General features: G+C 41.9%; 1 protein-coding gene across 2 annotated transcripts in view; it reads right to left on the reverse strand.

Moving 5' to 3' along the window:
• Positions 1 to 6,034: 6,034 nt before the first annotated feature.
• Positions 6,035 to 17,656, reverse strand: part of AFTPH (aftiphilin) — a 42,458-nt gene continuing 30,836 nt past the window's right edge. The window contains exons 8-10 of one of the 2 annotated variants that reach the window (XM_063391576.1): positions 17,006 to 17,089; positions 12,964 to 13,087; positions 6,035 to 7,256 (exon numbers count right to left, since the gene is read on the reverse strand). In XM_063391576.1, coding sequence (XP_063247646.1) covers positions 7,112 to 7,256; positions 12,964 to 13,087; positions 17,006 to 17,089 — 353 coding nt within the window. In that variant the 3' untranslated portion in view covers positions 6,035 to 7,111. The remainder of the gene's footprint in view (positions 7,257 to 12,963; positions 13,088 to 17,005; positions 17,090 to 17,656) is intronic. The other variant, XM_063391577.1, reaches the window with a different exon arrangement.

Below are 17,656 nucleotides of genomic sequence, written 5' to 3' on the forward strand. Positions count from 1 at the left end.
TGCACAAACCAAACACAGGGAAGAAACAGGAGCCTGTGCCAGCTGCAATGGTCCTGTAAGCTGGAAAGGACCAAGCTCCCTACCTCTTCAGCCCTGGACTGGGGAGAATTGGCTCAGGCCGTCTCCTGAATGAAAGAACAGCTCTCCTCACGACTGAGCTCACACTGCCAGCCTGCTAAGGAGCTGCATTGACTGGAAACCTAAAGGACAGCTGTTTGTTCCTCCCTTTCCAGCCTGCTTCCTCCTGCCCAGCCAAAGGAGGGGGAAAGCTGCCAGAAGAGACTTCATCTAGGTGGCCAAGGATAGAAGGAAAGGGAGAGGGACACCCCTTCAAAATGGAAAAGGGGAGAAAATGTTCCTGTAGGAGCACAAAGCAGCCACACAAGCGCTCCTTTTGCCATGGTCAGAGGGAGGCAGCTCAGTCCAAGGGAGAGTGGAGTAACCTGCAAGGGTCTGAACAGCTGCACAACACCCGTGGCCAGCTGCACGTTGATCCTTAACTCGCTTCAGCATTAACTAAGTGACAAAAGGCTTTAGTGCTCCTAATGAAAACACAGTCCCTGCACCAGGAAAATAACACAGCCTTGGAAAAATACCCTTTTTGGTAGTAGAATTCATGTGCAAACAGGTTTTGGGTCCAGGTTGCTGAGATTGGGACAAAATGTTTGATGATATTTGGGGCCGGAGAGAGAGAGGAAAGGGAGGGTTTGAAGGTGTTAGGGGGACACTTCATGACTGCTTTTGATTTGTTTCCAAAATATCCATGTTCTCTATTTGTCCTAAGGCTCCCTGTAGTTTAAAAGCCAAAATGTGATCCAAAAATCCCTTATGGATCCTGAGCCAGCCTCTGAATTTTTGAAAGTGCCTGTTAGGTACCTTCCACTCTGCTCTGAATTCCTGTGGAAGGTGCTCCCACATCCTTCTCCAAGACGGTTGTGAACAACTGAAGTGCTTTAAGGAGAGATTCAGCAAACCTTGTTGTCTTGTCTTCTGTAAACTCCTTGGACTGGTGAGCATAAAGGAGTGAAAAAAAAAACCCAAACCAGCAGTCCAGCTACTCATGGAGTGTCTGCACACAGCTGCCAGCGTTCACTTGTTTGTTCCAGGCAGTCTCCTCACACACTTCTTTTCCTCAACTGAAGACCTGAAAAACCAGCTCCAACCACAGCAAAAATTACAATTCAGACAATTATCACAGCTCTGCAGAGCTGAGTGACAGCCCAAGAGGACATTAGAACACAGACATTAGACAGAGACAGTTGTGCCATGACCACACACGTGTCTTCTGCATGTCCCACTGTACCTTAATCTGCTCCTCTGATCATAGAGCTGGAGGCCAGGCAACACTGTAAGGTCTGATCCAAAGAACTTGCTTTTCTCTCCTTTTCTCCTGAAGACCAGCTCATGCAAGGCAACACTTTCTGCTCTTTATAAGACGAAGACAGTCTTGAAAACTACACCTGGCCTCAGTGCACTGCCCTCACTGCAATTCTGTGCTGAGGGAAATGAACACCGAGTGTTTAATCACTCAAAGAGTCTAAAAACAACTGAGAGAAATTCCACTGGAAAAGCAAAAACAGCAGCACACACACACACATTACTGAGCTGAACCTGCCCCTTGGCTCCCTCCCTCTCCACGTAACTTCATTGCTTTAAACACGGCAGGTGAGGCTCACACCACCAGGCCAGCGATCCCAGCAGGAAAGCTGCTCGCATCCTGAGCGGGATTTGCCTGCTGGAGCCCGTGTGAGCCGTGCCAGCATGAGGAGCAACAGACCCTGAGGAGCAAGGATCACTCACAGCAGCTCCACTGACAGCAGTGGCCAATGTCAGTGTCCCTCAGGGAATGCAGCCCAGTCTGATGCCCCGGATCAGCACACTGCACACACGGGGTACGCACTCTAAACATACAAAACTACGGCAAAAGGATCCTCAGGCATATGGAAAACCACGCCAGAAGAACCAGTAAGGATGTTTAGGCCAACATTAAAAAATATGTACAATACCCTAATTTGACCCTCCTTTGAATTATTTTGTTTTCCACAGGACCCCAGTGATTTTAGTTCAAGGAGAAATATTTTGCGCCTCCGTATTCTAGGAGTAGTCCAAGCCTCAGTTGAGGCACACAATCCAATTACTGTGGTGTACACCACCAGGAACCTCTGCAGACATGGGCCAGGTCAGCAGGGTCCTGACAGAGTCAGTGGAAGAGGAAGACTCAGAGACCCTAAACTAGGAAAAATACTGTGGTTACTCTATGCCTTTGAAATGTGTGTGAGACCTGTGGTAACTGAGTCCTTCTCAGGTATTGCTGACAAAGACTTGATCGTTGCAACCCATCTGTAACACAGGGTTAAGCACATATATTACATTTTTAAGTACAGGTTGGCAAGGTGAAAACAAGAGCCCCATCAGTTCTGGATGCATCACATGTTCACCTGACCCTCAATGCCACAGAGCCATGACTGAGTATCAAACAAGCAAAGCTCCAAACTGCTTAAGCTACAGCCCAGAGAAATTAGCATTTCTGCACATCCCAATCAGGCAACTCATGCTGGGTACCAAATGATAGAAGTGCACAAGTGACCTCCTGCAAAAAAGGCTGGCATGGCCAGCTGCTTCCAGCCAGGAGAGCATCACACTCCACTGTGCCTTCCCTGCAATTTCCACAAAGGGCCACCCCAATTCCCTTGATCTGCAGGAAGCAGGGACCCTTCAGAGAAGAGTTTCACCGCACTAGGCTGATTCAGAGAATAAATCTGCACAGGGCACGAGGCAAGGATCAGGTGAAGACAGGAGGATATGTGAGCAACAACTGTCACATTGCAGACACATGACAGGACTGAAGCTGCAGCTCCAAATCCCTGGCAGAGCTTTGCTTTGGAGGATTTGATTCTATACCTTCAGTGAGGAACTACAATGTACCTCCTTATCTAAAATAATCTTTGAAAAAGGTCTTCTAACATCTGGGCTTGTATCAATGCTACCACAGGCACCAGTGGCTGCATTTAAACCTGTCGGTCTGCAGTCCAGCCCTCTAGCAACAGTAAGTGACAGCAGTAGAGGGGCTGTGGTGATGCAGCTCCCACTCAGCCCATGGCTGTGACACATTTCCTCTGCAGAACAGGAACTCAGACCCTTGCATCTCTGAGGCTCAGTTCCAGATTTCGGAGCAAAGCAGCCAGTGGGCACAGTGTGTGCACCTGTAATCCGGCCCAGGCTTTCCCTGCTCTCCAAATGCTCCTGCTCCTCACGCCTGTATCCCACTTTCTCCACCATCTGCTCCTCCTACAGCTATCCCAGCTGCCTATACTCTGAGTACTGCTTCACCCTCCTATTTCCCCTACTCAGAGCTTCTGCTGGGCTCCTGCTTTGTGTTTTCTTCTAGTTCCTCCTCCTCTTGTTTTTAGCCGTCTGAATTTAAAGGTGTTTCTTCCCATCTCCTTCCACATTCCAGGGTCTCTGGAGGGAGCAGACCAGGCTGCTCGCTGCCTTTAGCAGTGGCTGTGCTCTTCAGCAGGGGCCAGAAGACAAAACCTTCTCTGATTTTGTAGCAGACACTCCTAGTAGGTATTGTGCAATTATTAGATGACATATGCTTTTATAGATTATATTCAAGTGCATTTTGCAACTATCCTGTATTTTCAAAATGCTCTGAAATTTAGAAGACAAATATGCAGAGTTGCAGAACTGGCACAAAATGTAAGGGTTGGACCATGGGTGATTCATCTTGCATGTACTGAGCTACATCTCTCACATCCTACCAAGCCCACCAGATATTCAGCTCAAGTGCAGCAGTGCAACAACAAACCTTTCCACACAACGATTTCATTGCCAGGCAAAATTCTGTGCAACAACTCAACGTGATCAAGAGTTAACTTCAGTACACACTCACTGCATTTGAGGACATGGACAGACATTATTTGCAAGCTTTACTTTTGGCATCTCAGAATGAATTTGCTGAGCTAAGCTATTCTGAGCAGGTGTCAACGTTCCAGGTGCTGTGGGCAGTCCAGCACTGCCAGCACCTGCAGCAGGTGAACCCCCAAGTCTCAGATAACACAAGCAGAGCCCAGCCCTTCTCAGCAGTCACTCAGGAGCCTGCAGCTCACCTCACAGTGGGATCTTTGGACTTTGCTTCCTGGCCGTGTGCCAGCTCAGGGAATGGCAGCTGAACCAGGCGTCTCTCCTCAGTGGCACCAGGGATGCACCCTGAGGCGTCTGGTGACAACGCACAGCAACTCAAATGTTCACAAACAAAGTAGCACTTGCCATCCTGCCCACGAGGCTACTGGCAAAATGAAAACTGGATGAGGCATGTTATGTCAATGGGAACAGCATGGAAAGACAACTCTGATGAAGCTGAATCTGTCAGCCAAAACTTTCTGCAAATGAACAAAGCTGCCTGTACAAGACAGAGGAGAGAGGCAAGAGGATCCCACCATCAACAACAAAACAGGAAGCTCACTCTAGGAGACAAAAAGCAGTCCTACATTTTAAGGCAGGCAGCATTTACCCCAAAAGGCTGAAACCTGGATGTAAGCTTTACATCTTTTAGCAGTGTGAAAGTCTGCAGGATGCAAAAAGAACATTAAAATCTCATAAACACATTCTGGGTATTACCAGGTTCCACAAAGTTTCAGATTGGTACATCAGTCACAATAGAAATCTCCTTTTCCCCCTCCCCCATCCACGGCAGGCCACCAGAACTGCACTCGGAGACTGGAAGACAAATGGGCAGCTGCCTCTGGAGGCAATTGTGAGGAGACTAAAGATCAACTTGCAGCTGGCACTTCCACCCCCACCTCTCCTTAATACTTCAGTCCACTCGCTGCCAGACAAGGATCATGAGTCAGCTCCTAAACATATTCTCCTTGAAACAATAGCCACAGCTCTGTGCTGCAGCTATCCCACTGCTCTGGCTCCAAGGGAAACAAAGGCACCAATCTGAACCTACGGCAGCCCTGCACCACAACTGAACGACACAACAAGCACGCACTGAAGAACACTCTGCTAAACCTGGGAGATTAGCAAGGCTGATTTTGACATGTAACAGGCATGAAGTCAGTGCTGCAATGAAAATCTGCAGAAATAGCAAACAGAACTGGGTTTGGGGCTACTTTTGCTGAAACCTTTGCTGCTACAACAGTGCAGTTTGATACCACATCCCTGTACGCTGCAGACTAATTAGAGGGCAAAGGAGACAATTTAGCCTTTACAAATTAACTTTATCATGGCCATAGGAGTTGCTCTCTCAACTCTGAGCAGCCACCACTCACTGAAACTCCTGCATTCACAAAGATGGAACCCCAGCACTGGTCTCTCAAGGACATCTCAAGAAGCAAAAAGCTCCCTTTTGCCAGGACAGCCTTTCAGCTTACCCAGCCGACGACATCAAACTCAGGCTTTTCTGACCCAAGTGCTGTCAGACAATAAAGAATTCAAATATATATTAAAAACCCTAGAGATTTCTCAGAACTAGATGTTAAGTGATGAACTGGTGGTGACTACTGGGCACTTCAAGAGCTGTGCACGTAGTAAAGACATGGAAGAGCCTATGTCCATGCACCATCAAGAAACAGCAGCACCCAGGACATGCCAGCCCACTGAGAGCCCTGATGAGATGCTGCTCACAGAGCAACAGTGCAAGCTAAGATCAGAGGAGACCTCAGTGACTGCTGTGTTTCTGATTTTTGTAGCTAAGAGATCAGCAAGCCCTTTCTGCCTCACCACAGCTGGTGTTTCTTACAGCTGAGTACTGCCAGTCGCTCTGAAGAAGTCCCTGACCCCAAATATCATGAGCCACATAGCCCTACAAGCCAGAAGGGAAATTGGAGACACGAGTAAAAGACTGACTCCCAACACGATAAAGAGACAGGAGAATTGAAGGAAAATCTGCAGGTGTGGTTTGTGGGACTGAGCAACCCAAATCAGAAGGTCCTACAGAGCATCAATTTTACCACTAAGTTTTACCACAGAGAGGTGAGTGATGCACACATTCTGTAAAGAAAAGATGGCAGGCTGTATGCATGTGTATCTTTTAAATTATTTTATTTTGTGTAAGCTAAAAGGAAATTTACACACTTAAATCTCAAAAGACCTTGGGCATGCATATTGACCTTTTTAGAGGTTCTTCGACATAGCTCTCTTTTTTCCATAGGAATTTCCCCAGACATTTACAACCCATAGTTTTTTACTGTATATACAGCCTAAAACCATAGCAATCTATGATTATGTCATTTTACACTGTGCAAAATCAAACAGGAATAGTGGTACAACAGAACATAAAAATTTTTAACAGGTAAATTTCATTGTAAGACATTCATATTGTTTTGGTCCTTCTTTTCCAAATCAAACTGATTAAGAGCAGACAACCTTCTAATGAACAAAAAAAAAAAAAAAATCAAGTGTTTAGACAGTAATCCATAACTGGAACAAGAAGTTACTGACAGCATACCTTTCAAAAGGCTATATAGTGACAGAGCCAAACTATTGAAGTTCAAGAACATAAAAACTGATCAGCCAACCAATCAAACAAGGGGAGGGGATGGGGGAAAAGAAAAGGAAAAACACATCTTAAGCTTGTTAAAACACAAAAGAAGTTACTGGGTTTTAAAGAAACAATAACTGAAAAACCCACAAAAGGGACAACATAACCTTTTGATTTTTTTTTCCAGCAAGAATTATTTCAATGTATGCAGGAAAGAAAAAGTTGCTCAATGCAATCTGAAAGTCTTAAGGGGGAACTTCACAGATTGTGAAGATTGAAGTTTTTATTATGTGTTTATAGGATTTTTTTTTTAACTTTTCAAAGTTTTTTAAGAAGGACACCACCAGTGTATTTCACAAAGACATGAATGTATACAGCCCAGCACAACAAAAAGAATAGATCTTCAAAAAGATTTACCCCCAATTATTTACATTTTTTCTCTAATATAAATTTAGGACTCCAGTATGTAAATAAATATACATTACTATGTATACCTTTCTAGTGCTGCTTACCAACAAATCATCTGAACTTGATATTTTTTTAATTAAAGCGAGATTGCTTTTTACGACCCGCAGAGGGAAGAAAAAAAAAATCAATAGAAAACGTCCAATTCACATCACTTTAGTCTACCTTTTCTTGGCAGCTTGTTGAAGGTGTTAATGTGGCTGGGAACATCAACACCTTGGCATGCATGAAAGTTAAGTCAGGAAGGCTAGAAATCACCTTGGCAGCCTCTTCGCTAAGATGTTCTTCCTTTTTAGGCTTCCTGTTGGGAAGAAAAGAACAAAGTGCATTAATCCAATACCTGATATCCTTGGGATCACTGCAACAATCACTGATTGAGGCAATGTTCTGTCAGCTTGTCCCCCACTGACAGGCACATCTGTAAGCTACTTGAAGGTAGTCTAATGTTATAATACCTACCTGCCTACCAATAATGTGTTAACAGAGTCAGAAAATGTTCCTGTGTATATTGTTGCAGTAAGGAAAAAAAATCCTATTCCAATGGTATTTTTTGCAATTTTTTTTTCTTTTTTTTTTTCTTTTTTTTTCTTTTTTTTTTTTTTTTTAGCAGCTTCAAGAGTCAAGATACTCACTTGAAGAGACAACCATGCCCATATTCTAGAGATAAAACAGCTGGAGCATTACTTCTAAACTACCTAAATCGGCTACAATTCTTCAAAAATAGAATGGAAAAGATCTTAAAAGGACATGAAGAAACTCCTAAGTTACTTCGCAATAATTTGAAAATAAAAAAGCATTACGCTGCGTTTTCAACACGGCTCTTCTCACACTGCACATCATGCCACTCTACATTGTGATCCCAAAACCCTTTTTCCCCTCAGGATTCAGCAGCAGCAGAAGGTGCCTCACAAATAAGTGTATCCAGTTCCTTTGAAGTGCAGGAGCATGAGCAGCCATGATACACACAGCAGTTTGGGAATCACTGGGGTTTGCTTTGCCTTTTGCATTATTCACAAGAATTACTGAGCACAAATGAATAAAGAAATCTGAATCCCATGTCGCTTGGTTCTTACTATTATGCAAAAAACTCACACTTCCCAAGTAAAATGAAAGCTGGCTCAGACTGCTACAGACCCCTTTCCTTCGCCCAAACATCCATGCTTTTACACACTTCTGGCTGATCTTTAAAGAACACTGCCTACCACCAGAAATACTCAGTTTTCCATCAAACTTTATTCCAGTTTCAAAAAGGCACCTGCTAAATCCTGTGATGATGTAAGAAATTCCAACTGAATAAGCTCCCTCACCTTTGGGGAAAAAAAGAGCTGAGACAAAACTCTTGAACCAAAGAAACTGCTTTCCCTAGAACACTTGAGGAATTTCCTTTCTGTATCTGGTCTTATAAATAAAACTTTAAACCCTGAGAGGGCAATGTCCACTTCAATCATGAAGCAGCATGTACTTTTTGTCAGCTCCCACGAGGACTGTTTCCTCAGCTGAGCAGAGACCAGTGGAAAGCATGGGTGCTACATGTTTGCTTCCACAGCAGCCTCAGAACTCCTTAGCTAGAAGAAGAAAAGAGCTGGAGTCCAACACATCCTTGACATCTGATGATTGTGTTGACCATCATCCCTGATCACTGTGCTGACACTGAACTATCACTGCTGTTTGCTTCTTGAAATCCCCACTCAATGACAGCTCTCTAGATGAGGCAGTCTAAATACCAAATCTGACTTACCTTCACAGAACAGGGATTTTTTTTTCTCTACTGCAATGGAATTTCACAAGCTACTGACTAGGCAGATTACCAAATTCTGGAGGATAAACAAAGCTGTGTGCTGGATTTACTGAGGGAAGAAGCAGAGAGCCAATGTGCCTCCTCTAACAACCTCACAGTCTGCTCTGTTTGCACTCAAAGGACTATCTCTGAGCTGCTGAAATGTGGTTCTCACCCACCACTGTGTTATCAGTATCTGGTGCCACTATTAATAATCACTTACCACAAGCCTCTTAAAGGTACAAACTCTTGATGATCAAGGACTTAGAGCTAACAAAGGAGTGTTTGACAGAGGAAGCCATGGGAAGAGGGCTGCCTTGGAGATGTTCCTGTAATTGTTCATCAGGCAAGATGGAGCTCACACACTCCCTGCTATTTATATTCCCCTTCCTCCTCTGCTCAACCACAGCATGCTACGAAATGGCACTGCTGGGTCCCAGAGCAGTGCTGAGCTCCATTCCCTGCTCACACGCAGCACCTTTACCACAGGACAGTGCCACCCCTGCTGCTGTGCCAGCTGCTCTCTCTGCAGGACAGGCACACAGGGAGCCCAGCCAGGTGTCCACCTCACCCAGCTCCCAGCTGCTCCCTTCTGGCTGGAATGTTCCCCTCTGGAATTACTGAGCTACTCCAGTGCCAGGTGAAAGGCATCTATAACAGGAGAGGCTAACACAGCAACCACTGCTTAACCATGACCAAGGCAGAACTAGAGATACAGTCACCTGTAAATCACTCAAACCCTTTTTTGAAATCATCTCACTGCAGAAAGGGGTGAGATGGCCAAAATTCTCCATTCCTCAACGGAGAGAGGCAGGTTCCTCTGCAATACAATAAAACTGGACACTGCAAGGAGCCTTTCTGGGTAACAATCAACACTTTTGGTAGCAAATCTCACCAGGGCAACCCCAAAGAGCTACTCATTAACTCTCTAATTTTAAAAGACAGAGTAGCATCACCACTGAAGAGAGGTTTTACCCTTAAAACTCACCAAACTGTGATGTCCTTTAATAGAGGCAAGAGAAATAAGTGTGCATTAACTTCAGGCACCACTTTTGCTGAAGATGTTCCTGTTGCCAAAAGCTTCTTTGCTGAGCCCTGATCAGTTCTTTTGCTGATCTCCTGCCCATGCACTCCTCATTTCTAGGTGCCATGGCTTAAAGAACAGGCACCTGAGTGAGTGGACTGCCAGTGGCAGCTGTACCACTTCTGTCTGCTTTGGAATCAGAACTTTTGATTACAAAACCATAAAAGGACCTAACCCTAGATCAAAACAAGGCCTCTGCCTCATTCAGGTTTCAAAATAATCCTCTACAGCACACTTTGTCCCTATCCATCTCTTCTCTTACACTAGGTTACATTCCCTCCCAAGGACAGGAGGGATGCATACCCCTTCCCAAGCATTTGTACCAGCCCCTCTACCTGTAGGCACTAAATTTTCTTCTCAAAGGCATGTTAACACTAAGCCACAAGAAATGAACCAGACTGACAGGCAGCAAAAGTTGGCAGAAAATCTGTTGGAAAAAAAGTTGGAAGAAAATCTGGCAAGAAAGGGGGAATGCTTTGTCCATCCATCACTTGCATGTCACTGTTCTGTTTTGCATTCCAACTCCTTCCTGCAGCATTCAAGAAGTCTTTCAGGGCTTCAGTCACCTCTCATGTTTGCAAAGGGTTTTTAGGACAGCACCAGCAAGGCCAGACTTTATCAGCAACAATGAGCTGATTAGACAAATGTACTTTAAAAATACTCTGTAATTAAGAGTTAGCCTGCTCCATCCAACACCATCCCCAAGGAGTATTTCCAGTTTAAATGAGGGTTTTGGCCATTTCTTGGAAAGGTATCGGTGCTCTGCTTTACTTCAAAAAGACAGCAGATGAACTTTTGATCTCTGCCAATTCTATGGAACCAGGCAAGGCTGGAGAATGTCTGTGGAATGCTGCACTGGATCCCTGACCTTCAGCACTTACTGCTGCCATCAAGGTTTCAGGCCCAAGCTGAGGGGGAAGCTCCTCTCCTCTCCCAGTACTTTCCTGCTGAGAAACTGAGTTTCTGGTTCAAGAGATGGCTTTGCAACTAGACAGGGCTATTTTAGACAAAGATGACTTTTCACATGGCATCCCAGAGCTGAAGAGTGGAATCTTCACTCTAAACTTTACCCTACAGGTCCTGAGTTGAGCCAAGTTACAGACATGGGATAGCCTCAGCACAACTGAAGTTGCCATCAGTGATCCCAATCCACTGGGTTTGTCTCCCTCAGTCAGCTCTCATGGATGTCCAAGAGTTAACGTTTCCAGGCTGGTGCATGAACCTCATTCTCACTGACCTGGCTGCACACCCAGCCACTCCTATTTTAAAGTCTCCAGTTCATTACAAAAGAATTAAAAAAAATTATTACAACAAACTAACATTGTGCCACACTATTTGGCATACTCCTGAGGCTATACCTTCTTATTTCTCAGAAGGTTTCTAGCTTGAAAAAACAGGCTGCTTTTCTTTTGGAGAGCATGAAATCAAGAAAAAGCACTTGATCATTTTTTTTTTTTAAATCAGAGTTGATAAGAACATACAAAATGTATTAAACTGTGAAAACAGCTAATCTTTGTGTGTGTCTGAACTTAGCCTCCAAGTCTGAGGTCCCCAGCCTGATATATTGCTACATCACAGATCTAGAACCAATTCCTGTTGGTAAGCAGTGCTCTCCAGAACAGGGGAAGAGCTCTGACATCTGGATAAAGAGCTTGAAGAGGACAAGTAAGAGCTTTCAACTGGGAAAAAACCAAATCCCTCACATCAAAAAAAAAATCCAGTACAGAAAAATGAGGGTCAACATTCATTTAAGCAAAGCTCCTTTGTAAACAAAAAGCTGAGACATCTTCAAGCAAGGTACAAAACTAAGAGTGCAGATACAACAAAGATACATTTGGAGTTTGCGTATCCTGCTGTGGTTACTTTTAAATTAAGCTTAGAATACAATACAAAAATATTTCAACTGTAACTATGTTTTCTAATTTCTAAAAGCCAAATTTCCACTACAGTATCTCCAGGAAAAGTATGTGCACTCCATGGATAGAAAAACAGGCAATCCAAAAGACCCAAAAATCAGCATTGAAGTGGGGAGTTCCCTCTACTGGTTCTCCCTTGAAATTTCATGGTTTGTTGATTTCACGTTCACTTTCAAAATTGTCACTGCAGGAAAACCAGGAAGATCGTTTTCTCAGTAAAAGAACATGGTTTTAAAAAACTCTTGAAAATTACAAATTAGTCATTTTAAGCAAGCCAGCTCCATCCCACCATTACTGTGCCTCCTCCTAAGGGCTGCTGCATGAAAACACATCTAGTTTAAGAGTGCTGAATAAACACTAAAGCTCACTTGGGAGTGCAGAAATGTTACCATCCACTTGTTGCACACTGAGGCACACACTTCCAAAAAACCACTGGTTTACTTGGTAAAGATTCCTCAGCATTTCTTTTAATGGGCACAGACATTAATTATATGTTAAGATAGTCTTGGATCCTACTGCTAAAATGCACATAAAAAAATAAGTCCAAAGAATACAAGCTTATAAATGGAGAGATTATTCTGTTCCCAATCAAAAGGCCAGACTTCAAGAAAGCCACTTGATGTCTAAAGCCTTTCTATAGGTACTACCTATAAAAAAAGCACAAAACTACTTCATGTGTGCTCCACTGAGGCAGAAATGACATCCTAAAACAACTACACACTCAATCCTTAACCTGCAAAATTAAAATGATGTTTGGTCACTGAAGTTCTGACAGGTATTAGAAGTATTTGTGAAGGGCTAAATATAGTCGTAATTATTAGTCTGTTATCATTCTACTCATGGAACATTCTGTATTTATAAATTACACAGAGTCCAAGGAGAGTCTTCTGTCTCAGTCCTTGGTCACTGAACTGATTCAGCTCACCCTGCAACTCTCAGGAACCAGCTCTGGTGTTCAGAATGTTGCTTCCTCCAGTTCAGTCTTTGACCCTGCCTTTTCAACACAGGTCCTGGTGATCATCTTCCTTCAGCTCATAAACTCTTACCCATCTCCTTTCAGAGTTCTGAGATAACTTGAAATAAGAACTACAGCACAACAAACTTCAGATTTAAAATTTAAAGCCTTTTGATCACTCAGGAACTTCTGCCCTAGAACAGCGCACGCATTCACCCCTCACATTTCACACCACCCCTAGAAACAGAAGAAAAACGTGCCATGAGGATGATTTACCTTGTGGACGTGCTTGCCTTCTCCACTGTGGACATGAGCCTTGCAAACGCATCAGTCACTCTGCTGCTTGCATTGGAAGTTTCCAGTTTTGAGGTTGTCAATTCATACAACTCAGGATCCACACCTTATAGTACAAAATAATAATCAGTGATGGTTGGTGGCAAGCAGAGTCATCATTAGTCACAGACCAACTTGCTAGAGACTGTTTTCTGTAAACATCTGAATCATTTATAATTTCGAGATACATGAAAAGAACATGACAGAACATGTTTGTGTTTCTGAAGCATCATCCCTTCTCCCCATCCTTTTTCAGCAGCTTTTTTAGTTGTAGTACAAAACACACGCCTTGGATCAAGTCTGGCATACAAGGTCTCAGTCTGTGAGTAAACAAAACCAGTCTGATTGACTTTTCAGAGTGAAACCTCTATAAAAGTGTCAGCTGTGTCAAAATGGATTGTTTCAATTACTGCAACTCAACTGCCTGTATTAAAAGAACACTGCATGTTAACAGGGCCCAACTCTTCACGTAGAGGTTACAAACACTGACATGCAATAGAGTGCATTTAGCACCTGGCTTTTCACTAGGGATTGTGTTGAAATTTTAAGTGAGGAAAAGCAGCTTTTATGAAACACAGAAGTGGAATGGCATTAAAAAAAAAGTTACATACTAACATGCACAGGGCTACCAAAACTTTTAGTCTGTGCTCCCTTTTCACCTTTCAAGTATTTCTAACACATTAAGAATCTGAATGTTTCAGCCTCGAATTCCTAGCTTCAGGTATCCGAGGTCAGATGCTGAATTTTGACATCACATTTGTTGCAAATGGATTTCAAATTTTAGCAGCAGAGGTCATTCTGAAAACATTGCAAACAATGGAAACTTGTATGCAAATATATATATATATGTATGAGTTAAACTCTATCTGTTTAGTATCAAGCATCACATCTCAGCAGGAAGTAGGTCTTGGATTTTTAAATATTACATAGTATTAAAAAACCCTCTGGGAATTAGAATTACCAAAATAAATCAAGAGGAAAGACCATTACAACAAATTTTGTTGCATTTTAAATTGCTGATACTTCCCTAGTTATAGCTCCAGATATTTTATGCCTCATGCATTTCATGAAGCGTGCATATGCACCGCTCCAAAGGTGTTTTTCAAAGACAGCACAGAATTTTTGTTCATAAGCACTGTGTTTTTATTTACAGACACCTCTGTTCTAAACAGGTGTCACACTTGTGCCCGCTGGTGTGGACAAAAGCATTTCATCCTACTGCAGAACAAACACTGCAAATACTCGGACCTGATGGGCCCATGCAGCTCCCTGATACAAACCCAGCATTTATTAAAGTTTGCTGATGATTGTATCCAGCTTACTTCCCAGGATCAAAATGCTTTTACAAGTACCCCTGAAACACCAGAAGATTACTAAAAATAAATGCCAGTGCCCATTGTCCTGCCTCTACCACCGGTAAGTGCAGCACTGTGTGGTAACAGATTATGTTAATCATCCTCAAACCTGCTTTGCAAGAGGCTCTCCACAAGCAGTGTCTTGACCATTTAACCTTTTGGCACAAATTAATTCTTCTTTTATTGTGAGGAAACTAAGCTCACCAAAATGTAAAGTAAAGAAAATCATCTGGTTAAGTTACAGGAGGTGGAAGATTTGTTGCACATAATATGGGTTGGTTAGAAATTAATCAGCTGTTCTTTTAACATATTTTTGTTTTAACGTCTGGATTTTCACACTTGATTTGATCCAGTTCCATGCAAAATATCAAAATATGTACTGTCCTGAGACCAGTATACCAAGACTTCTAATAATGTCAGATGTTTACAGAACTTAAAAGTAGGAAAAAGCCCAAATATTCCATAAAATATCCACTTTCAATCAGGGAGAGGAAGCCTTGAAGAAATACACTTTGACTTGCAGAAGCCTGAGAAATCCCATTAAGGTACAAATTGGAAAGTTAATTGAAGGGAGGAGCCCTTTGACATGCAACTCTGCAACAAACATAAAATGCAACCTTGAAAGTTACATCCTTTAGATATTCCCATTTACAGTCCTGTATTGGGACGTCACTGCTCAATTTACTGTTCTTTAGGCACTTCTTACTCAGCTGCATTTATGTTAAACTATTGACATGAAAAATAAAACAATATGCTAAATCTGTTGGAAAATAGAGATTAGGAACTCCCTGTTCATAATGTGGAATGAAAATTTCTATTTAAAAGTTATTTTGAGTTAATAAGACATTAGACTGAGAAGAATTCAGTGTCAATCTATAGCAAGTAAAACTAGGTCTCCAAAGAAAGAATAAACTGATAAAAGTATCCTCTTTAAGCAAAAAAATCTACCAATTTTTCTTTCAATTCTTTTATGTATTTTTAAAGAGTTGCATATTCTCCATTTTATTCAGATGACAGGAGAATATTTAAGGAAACCACTGCAAAACCTTAATGAGATATTGAAGGAAAGTTAGCCAACCAAACCCCACACAAAGCTCCTAAACACACACACAAACACACGAGCTGCAAGCCATGAAACAAATGACTTTCCCAGAAACAAGTCAGTAATAAAAAAAAAACAAACAAAAAACCAACAAACCCAAAGCCAAACCAAAATAAGGAAAGAAAAAAAAAGGGAAAAAAAGAAAAAAAAGCACTATAGGGCATACCATAGGAGATGATACCTGTAACTTGATGAAACAACAACATAAAAAATAAAATGCAATAAAAGACTAACAAATTATTCCTCCAGTAACCCCTTCCAGTGTGCACACCTTCTGCACAAGCAGAAATGCATGTACCCAACTACAGCAGCAATAATACATGTACTGGGCACTGGTGACTTGTGTCAGTGGACTTGCACACACTTAAAAAAGAATCTGTAGGACTCAAGCACCTTGACTTTGCTAGCTGTCACTTCCATGACAAATCTGCCCTCTTTCATCTGATAATGGAATTTCTCAAGGGTGGAATAAAAAGTCATTTAGATTGCCATGCCATAAAATTGCTCTCAGTGATTAAATTTTAAAACTAAAAAAGCGTGTTTCTACAAACAAAATTATACCATAATAATTATAATCACTTATTTGAAATGTGGGAGGACCCCAAATATCTTATGAATGGATTTTAAAAACTAAAATCACTAAGAAGAAAAATATTTTTCCTATTAAAAAATTGATTATCATGGCTTCAGGCATTGTACTGAAGGAGTACTTGCCTTATCAACTTAACCTATGCACTGGAACAAATCCCCAAAGTGTGGCCTGAAATTCCTGCAGAAATTTATTCCAAGTGTAGGTTTTCACAAGCTTGTGCAAAATACTCAGAGCATGTAAAAACCACATGATTAATCAATTAAATGACTTCCACACATTATTCAATGAGACAGTAGTGTTTTCACCCTGTTTTTTAAGCGAGTGAGTTGCAGATAAAGTGCTTTGGCTACAAAATTAACATCCATGGACTTCTAATATCCCACAAACATGCATCTACCCTTTTCTATTATAGAGGCTGTTAAAACACCTTTTTCACTGTATTATTAGCACCAGGCCATGACCTTCTGGGCTGTGATGTATCAAGGTTAATAAGTTTATATTCACACACGGCTTCCACATGTTATTATCATCATAATCTTGTAATTTGGAGGCACTCAGAGAAGAGAGCAAGCCTCATATTTTAGCAATTGCCACACCTACATCATTTTTTGAATTTCCTTAAGTGCTTGGAAGAGTTAACTTCAGGAATTTCTAATTTGAAACAAGTGTTTTAACATCCTCTTTGCGAGAGCATAAAAGCCATTCATTCCTTCAGCAGGTGACACATACAGAGCTGACAGTACCTTTTAAATACTTCGTACTCGATACAAAACATCAGAAAACAGAACACAGATTAAAGGAAAAACGCAGTAGAGAGACATTTTAGAGAAAAGCAATGTAAAAACTTCTCCTTGTTTGTAGGAAAGTCAAGTGATGTGCTCATGCTTTTAGTAAGTCGTTATATTCTTACAGTTGTGGTTTTGACACTCTGCTGACCTGGGATTGTGGTGGTGCTGCTAGAGCTACTGTCATCCACGGGCCCAAAGAAATCAAGGTTCAGAAGAGTGGAACCTCCACTAGCTTGAAATTCAGTGACCGTGTTGGTAGGCAGCCATATAGAAGGTAAGCCAAGGGAGGGGTTTATGTGTAAAAAGGGGTAAGACACACACTTGAACATGCAAGTTATAATTAGTACTCAGTACGCAATTTAAAAATCGACATGAAAACAATGCTTACAGTATTAGTTTGTACCTTCTAAAATGTTAACAACTTAATTCAGTGCACATTTCCTCATGTACAATGCAGCAAGGAAATCAACACTAGTAACTTTAAAATAGAAATATTTATTTCAGGCTAAAAATGAAAGAGAACCAGCACGAGCCAGAGAGAGAGATGTGACCAGTTAAAGGGAAACAATATACAGGTCAATTGATAGTTAAAATATAATGGGCTTTTTCTCCCCTCACTGAAATTGAAAGCCATTCTTTCATCAGGAAAACTTAGCAGATCCTCAAACAGCAAAGAACAAAAAGAAAAAAAAATGGAACTTTTATTTAGCAGCTTTAAGCTATTAATTATCATTATTTTAAAGCAGTGTGACCACTGGGTAACAAATGCCACTCACTGGCAAATTATACTGTTCCCCTT

The sequence above is a fragment of the Prinia subflava genome, chromosome 2, assembly GCF_021018805.1.
Source record: "Prinia subflava isolate CZ2003 ecotype Zambia chromosome 2, Cam_Psub_1.2, whole genome shotgun sequence".
Taxonomy (NCBI): Eukaryota; Metazoa; Chordata; class Aves; order Passeriformes; family Cisticolidae; genus Prinia; species Prinia subflava.